This window comes from Berghia stephanieae, chromosome 3 (assembly GCF_034508935.2).
Source record: "Berghia stephanieae isolate SIO BIC M18660-M18661 chromosome 3, UCSD_Bste_1.3, whole genome shotgun sequence".
Taxonomy (NCBI): domain Eukaryota; kingdom Metazoa; phylum Mollusca; class Gastropoda; order Nudibranchia; family Aeolidiidae; genus Berghia; species Berghia stephanieae.
The window spans coordinates 18,739,986-18,748,136 of record NC_088362.1 but is presented as its reverse complement, the minus strand read 5'-3'; the positions used below and the strand labels follow the sequence as shown (position 1 = coordinate 18,748,136).

The following is an 8,151-nucleotide window of genomic DNA, read 5'->3' as shown; positions in this document are numbered from 1 at the left end:
AAAATATTGTATTTAAACTACGCAGTTAACCCCCCACCCCCTCCCCAAAATGAAAAAAATAACAGCAACGAAAAACAAAAACAAAACAAATAAAAAACAAAACAAAAATATAAAACAAAAAGGCCAAAACAAAACCATATCATATGTGTTCGTTTGTAATAGAAGAAAACAAAAACGGTGACCTAGATACATATCATTGACCTGATATTAATATGTGTCTCCCACAAGTAATGATAAATTAAAAGTACATACATAATCGATTTGAAAATGATATCACAGTCTCTTTATTGCATTCATGTACACATTTAAGTATTATGCATAGTATCAGAATTTGAAATCAGCTATGAAAGTGCCCCCTCACACTCTCCATCCCATCTCTCTTTTACTCTCTCTCCCATCTCTTTCATTTAAACGGACGGTTAAACCATGATGTAACTATAGTTATGACATGGTTTAAACACATGCACACACAAAAAAAACCCACCCACACACAAACACCCACGAACGTAAACACTCAAATACCACAATCAGTAAAATACCTATTGTAAAATGCCACAATCACATTTTAAAAATATAAATTGAGCATATAATTCGAAAAATGACTTGCGACTAAAAAGTAAAACTACAGCAAAAATTATTAAAAATTGTAAATTTCAATGATGCTTTAAAAAAATCAACAGATATTAATATATAATATATATATATATATATATATATATATATATATATATATATATATATATATATATATATATATATATATATAAAAATATATATATATATATATATATATATATATATATATATATATATCTATGGACATAGTATGCCGACTGAAGACGGGGGTGGAAGCCACAAAAACATGTGTTTCGGCCATATAAGTGAATGAATCCATTTATATTTTATATTAGCTCTAACCAACGTTATCGAGCACTCTCGTACCTACAAGTACCCACCAACACTCATATATATATATATATATATATATATATATATATATATATATATATATATATATATATAAATATATATATAAGAGATGAATACATACATTAAAATGCGTTAATATTATAGAAAAATAAATCTGATCTGGAACACTCGCAATGATCTGCTTGTAACTAACTGTATTGTGTTAAAAAAAGTATCTCAAATTAGAAATACAGAATATGTATTTAAAGCTAATAGGATTTTTTATTATTTATTGAGCAGAAATCTATTTATCTATAGTAACGTGTACAAAGATCTTTCTAGACAACAATAATTCTAAGATATTCTTTTCAGCAAAATATTTTATATCTTCTTCTTCTTCAAGTACCAGGTCTCTGCCAGACATCGGTGATCATAGTATGCCATTCATCTCTCTGATCAGATAACCTCAAAAAACTAATATTTTTCTTCTCTTTCTTTGTCACCCAGCTGTTCAAACTATTCAAATATGTCTACCTTTTTCCTGTGAGAGCAAGATGTTCACTACATTTAAGGCGATTTAGGTGCCCTAAAAACTGCATTTGTCTTTTTCTTATTGTACGAATTAGTAACCTTTTAGTTTCAGCTTGTTCTAATACTTCTTCAATAGTTTTCTTCTCTGTCCATGAGATTCTTAATATCCTTCTTAGAAACCACATCTCTGCTGCCTAGTATAATATACAAAACCAGATCATCTAGTCACCAAAACAAATGACTGACACCATTTGGAATGTTAACATCGTCAGCATGAAAAACAGATTCACCAAAACGTGATCCATCCATCCAATTCGTATTCTGAACTCCATTTCCTTCAAAGCACTTTCTACATTAGGAGTGACTCCAGCGACAAATGGCAGAAGTTCTATTGAATTTTCTCCTCTCAAAGAATATTCAAATTGTAACAAGTTCTTCCAAAAACCGTTGTTGGGTGATATGATTTCTCTGGCCTGTAAAAATAAAAGAAAAACAACAAACATATAAATATAAATAAAGAAACAGTAAATTTTTATTTTTTTTTAATTTTAAAAATAGAACTTTTATATAGCGCAATATCCACTAAACGTGCTCAAAGCACTTTACAATGGGTCCCTGGCCAAGAGTAACACTTAACATTTAGGATGGGACATGACGCCTGTTAGGCGATATTACATTTTTTTCAGACAGAGACAACGCTGTTAACGGCCAATTACTCATTTTACACTTGGGTACGGTGAGAGAATGTGAGTAAAGAGCCTTTTCCAAGGACTCAACTATGCACCAAACAAGGCTCAAACCCAGGACCTTCCGATCCGAAAGCAAGTGTCATACCACATGACCACATAGCCGCACAGAGAAAAAGAAAAAAGAAAGAGCTTAAATGTGACCAATGGTCTCAAATGCTTATGTATGATTGAACCTAATGCTCAAATTGAATTTTGATCTTATCTTAAAATTTTTGAATGAAAATAAATGTAAGGAAAGTTTTGTGACAGACCCTTCAGTCAAGTCAAGGGTCTAAACTCACCCTCTGTAAATAAAACAGTGGGTAAAATACAATCATTAAAGAGTTATGGTTGTAAATTTTCAGTTTTTCAGGGAAAGTCTCTCTTACATCCGTCAAAGGGGAGGGGGGGGGGGGGGGGATGCAAAACTTACAAAAAATGGAAACCTGGGGTTATCCCCCCTGTAGGGGAAGGCTAAGGTGAAAAGCCACAAAGAGAACTTTTTAGGATCAAGAGACAAATTATATTTATTAAGAACAATGATATTGCACCAGATACCAGCTCAAGACTACTGCTAATTGTGTGGAAGGCAGTTTGAAGTTACTGGCTATGGTATGTTTATCACACACCAGGGAAAATAGTGATTTTGAAATGTATCTTTTCACCCTGGCCCAGGATCAAAAAGTCACACAACAGGAGTGAAAGATCACACTATTTCAAATGCTTTTATTAATGACGATGAGTTATCTTTTTAAACTTCAATAAATTTTAATTTCCCGAGATTCTGATCATTTTGATTTTAAACTCAATTTTGTAATCTAGTTCATTCCAACAGGATATACTAGGTTGACGCAGTGGGTCACAAATAAAAACAATGTAGAGTGGAATCTGCATAAAGTCAACACCCTTAACCATCTCCTTACCAGCTATTTTCGGGATTTTCCCCAAAACTTCACACCCAACTAACACAAAAATAGATTTTTTTTTCATTCAGACATTGTAGCAGTATAATTCTTGCGATACATAGTTTCTTTAGCAAAACATGCGCTACAACACACTGTTCATTTTCTTTAAATTTTATGATGTACAAAAGAAACTTGAATAAGAAAAAGGTTGGTTGTATGGTAATGAATGTGACGATTTTCCTGTAGGTGGTAAGGAGAGGGTTAAAGTGAACATCTCTTGTTGGTCCCAAATTTTCTGGGTTTTTTTTTTTTTTTTTTTAATTTCTTATCTTAGAATGTTCTGTCAATAATGGATTAAAGTCAATCTTGCTTAAAGTTAACCAATCTTTCTGAGTCAGTTGGTGTTGGATTAATCAGGATTCCACTGTTGCAACTTTGATTATCTTTCATCTATAACTCCTCCCATAACCACAATTTTATTAGCATTTAGTCCGGGACAAATGGTATGTAACATACAACCAGTGGCCGACATTTTCATTTTGTCCTCTAATAGAATCTTCTGCTACTTTACTGTTGAAAACTCCAAAGAGAAAAATGATGGCATTTTTTCTGATAGTCTGTAGTGCATCTTTAAAAGTCTCAATAATGCTCAATGTGTGGTAAGTTGTTCTATAAGCGGAAAGCATTTTTAAAAAATGATTAAAGATGACTGGCAGAATATTAAAAATTTGACTGCTGGTTTGTATTTCGCATCACTTCATTTCGTATTGATCTACCAATATCTCCATTTTAAAAAAAAGTAGCCCTTCAGACCCATGAGGGTCATGGGGCCAGTGTTTAACCCTGATTCCATAGTGTGAAACGCACAATAGCAACTTCTTGCTACCATTTGGATAGAATTATAGTCTATCCCAAAGTACTTTCCACAAGAGCTAACAGACCAATCAACTCGGTTTATCCCAGTATCTATAGCATGAAAATGGACAAAATCAATTGCTTGCTACTTTTTGGATAGGACGCTAGTTTATCGCAATGCACCTTTCACCAGATCTAACAAACCCCGCGACAAAATCACTGCTGGGTAGACATGGGGTTCAGAAAAAAAATCTTGACTTCACCTGAGATCACAGTGCTTTTGTGTGTGAAGCAAGTGGTCGACCACCTAAGCTATCGACGACCCCCACCAGTATCTATACAATACCATTTAATCCTTTCTACAGTGTAGTTATTGTAGCCATAATTGATACTTCATGATGAGTTACACAATTGTAGTTGACCAAAAAATAAAATTATGGTAAAAATAACCCACCTTATAGACATGATCATGAGCTTCTTTCAAAGATAATCCGTGATATTTGACAAGATACGCTATGCAAACACTGGCAGATCTACTCATTCCAGCAACACAGTGGACAACGATCCGTCCCCCGCAGGATACAACTTCATGGACATAATCCACCAGCTTCTCCAAAACAGGTGTCAGGTCTTCATCATCTGAATCGCGAAGGGACTCAAAATATACGTCCAAGTGGTCCGGGTAGGTGGTCTCTGAAAGTTCTCGAGCTACATTGAGAATATGGGTAATCTTCGACTCTTTGAGGAGCTCCTCATTTTTTACAGCATGAATTCCACATAGATAAAGCTGTTCTGTGATAAGAGATATTTGGCGAGTTGAAGACTTGTCGAATGACATTATGATGTACAGCTAAGATGAAAACAGTTAAATTGATCTGAAATATAGAATAACAAAATAAATTTCAAAACAAAAGAATTAAAAACAAACCTCATTCATCCTTTCAGATATCCTTGATGACAATATTAACAATAATAATAATAATAATAATAATAATAATAATAATAATAATAAATAATAATAATAATAATAATAATAATAATAATAATAATAATAATAATAATAAATATAATAATAATAATAATAATAATAATAAATAATAATAATAATAATAATAATAATAATAAATAATAATTATAATAATAATAATAATACCAATAATAATAATAATAATAATAATAATAATAATAATAATAATAATAATAATAATAATAATATAATAATAATAATAATAATTATTATATTATTATTATATTAATAATAATAATAATAATAATAAATAATAATAATAATAATAATAATAATAATAATAATAATAATAATAATAATAATAATAATAATAATAATAATAATAAGAATAAGAATAAAAATAATAGAGTAAAGAAAGAAGAAGAAGAAGAAGAAGAAGAAGAAGAAGAAGAAGAAGAAGAAGAAGAAGAAGAAGAAGAAGAAGAGAAGAAGAAGAAGAAGAAGAAAGAAGAAGAAGAAGAAGAAGAAGAAGAAGAAGAAGAAGAAGAAGAAGAAGAAGAAGAAGAAGAAGAAGAAGAAGAAGAAGAAGAAGAAAAAGAAGAAGAAGAAGAAGAAGAAGAAGAAGAAGAAGAAGAAGAGAGAGAGAGAGAGAGAGAGAGATGGTAAAAGATAGGTAGGTAGATAGATAGATATATAGATAGATAGATATAAATTATAAAAACAAAAACCATGAAAAGATAGTGCTCAACTTTTTGATAAAAGGAGCTATTTTCTGATGAGAGCTAATGCTCGAAACACTATTGTAGAAGCTGATCATCATTATACTTCAAATATTGTATAGATAGATAAATAAAATTACTGACAGACAGACAGACAGACAGACAGACAGATAGATAGATAGATAGATAGATAGATAGATAGATAAATAGATAGATAGATAGATAGATAGATAGATAGATGGAGAGAAAGAATGTCTGGCACTGTCTGGGACAGTTAACCAAAAAGGAAAGAATCAAAAATGTATCAATATTTCTATTGATATATAAAAAGAGAAATGAAATACCTAATGTGTGTTTTATGCACCTCCGCTGACGGTGCATCTTAACGATCGTTTTATACACCTCCGTCACGCATGCGCATCCCACTCAATTTCATCAGCGATATTGTGTTTCTGTATTTGGACATGATGAAAGTTATATTGTGACATCTGTACGATGTTTTTGTTAATAAATTCATATAATAATAATAATAATAATTTAAAAAATCGAAATATAAAACCAGAAAATAAAAGTTGCATTGAAGGTAAAATAATATTTTAGGAAGACCTTATTAAATGTGTTGAACGGCCGGTGGCTCCATAGCGCAGCGGACAAGCTGACAGACTCATATCTTGAAAGTACCGGTTCGACTCCTATTGTAGACTTTAAAAAAAAATTACCTTATTTTTGTTTGATTTTTTTGCTTGCTGTTTTTTTTTTTTGTTTTTTTTTTCAACAACTTTTTATCATGTTTTAAAAAAACAACTTAGATTTTAATTTTCTAAAATTATTTATTTATTTGAGATCAGTATTTGTGTGCCATGTTTCTTTTTACTTTTGATTTGTTAAATTATTGTTATTATTTTTTAATTTATTAACATTGTATAAACAAACATCGGTAATCACTAAGCAGCGTGCTAAACTACGATCTAAAACTATTTAAGACCACATGGCCGTATGCATTTCATTAATTTACCATCACCGCCAACGGAGGTGCATAAAAACGGTGCGTTTTTGTACACCTCCAACGGAGGTGAATAAAAACGCCACCAATTAATAATGGTTACAAATTGTGAAATATCTTAGCACAACTAACAGTAAGATTAAAAATAGAAATCAATAATTAATCATTTACTTTGTCAGGAAATTTACGAAGGGGAATGAGAAACACAACAAATAAAATACAAACTCTGGCAAATTCTTTAAACTACAGCTGCACTGTATTGTAACGTAACATAATTCTAATTCATTCTACTATCTGAATCTGACTTACCTTACATTTACAATGACGATTAAATTGCCAGGTTCAACTATGTTGAAATTGTCTCATCCCACGGACCAATAAAAGGAAAACATCAATTCTAAATTATCAAATCATTTTCGATATTAAAAAGCCAGACAGTTTAAATTAATCAGCATTCTAAAAATACATTTTGTTCTGGAGGGACAACGTAAACAAGCCGACGTGTAGGTAAGTATAGTATATGCATAGAGATACATTAGACGAAATTTCAAACTTTACAAAACTCAAATGCGATGTTTTAAAGATAAATAATTGTACTAGAATACTTGTGCATCACTTTTAAATATAATTTACATGTGTTAAAAGATGGTATGTCATCATAATAACGTGAGGAATAAAATCGAATCGGTTGTGATAAAAGTCAAAAAGCTAGTTTCGTTTTTGTTGCACTGATAAACAAAAGGGACTTCACTCAGTCTGACTTAGAAATGTTTCCGTACAAAGCTCCAGTGTCAAATAAAAAATAAACAAAGATCATAAACACAAACACACACACACACACACACATACATACATACATACATACATACATACATACATACATACATACATACATAAAAACATAAACACACAAACACACACACACACACACACCCACCCAAACCCCTCCCCCACAAAGAGAGAGAGAGAGAGAGAGAGAGAGAGAGAGAGAGAGAGAGAGAGAGAGAGAGAGAGAGAGAGAGAGAGAGAGAGAGAATAAAAAGAAGAGAGAAAGGAGAGAGAGAGAGAGAGAGAGAGAGAGAGAGAGAGAGAGAGGGGGGGGTACGATGGAATATTTGGATATCAATTAGTGAAAAAAGACAAACAACCTGGAAAAAACTGAATAATCAAACACACACACACACACACACACACACACAGACACACACATACGCACGCAAACAGTTTTTTTTTTTAATAGATAGGCTAGAATAAAATTTTAAAAAGGTTTTAAAACGTCTGCAAATCAGTTTTCGTGCGATGACTTCAAATGTCATGAACAGATTCACGCACAGGCTTTTTTTTGTCCCATGAAATAAAAATTGTGAATAACATCAAAGCTGCAAGTCGTATAATATCAGGCAGGCAATCATTGACTGAACACAAACAACGATATAAATAGATAGTGTGCGCTTGGCTAAGAAACTCAACTCACAACATTGCCATCCGGAAGTATAACGGACCAGCACACAAAACTCTGTGTAACCATAAACTT

General features: G+C 31.7%; 1 protein-coding gene across 3 annotated transcripts; it reads right to left on the bottom strand.

Annotated features, from left to right (window-relative positions):
- Positions 1 to 1,048: 1,048 nt before the first annotated feature.
- LOC144969486 (dual specificity protein phosphatase 18-like) lies at positions 1,049 to 7,340 on the bottom strand. Of its 3 annotated transcripts, none has more exons than XM_078908609.1 (3): positions 6,927 to 7,340; positions 4,383 to 4,803; positions 1,049 to 1,913 (listed from the first exon to the last, which is right to left on the bottom strand). In XM_078908609.1, the coding sequence occupies exons 2-3, from the start codon at positions 4,764 to 4,766 to the stop codon at positions 1,662 to 1,664; spliced, it is 636 nt and encodes a 211-aa protein (XP_078764735.1). In that variant the 5' UTR covers positions 4,767 to 4,803; positions 6,927 to 7,340; the 3' UTR covers positions 1,049 to 1,661. The 3 variants fall into 3 exon arrangements, with proteins under 3 accessions (XP_078764735.1, XP_078764736.1, XP_078764738.1); XM_078908610.1 differs by having other exon boundaries at positions 6,932 to 7,334; XM_078908612.1 differs by having other exon boundaries at positions 7,251 to 7,321.
- Positions 7,341 to 8,151: the final 811 nt, after the last annotated feature.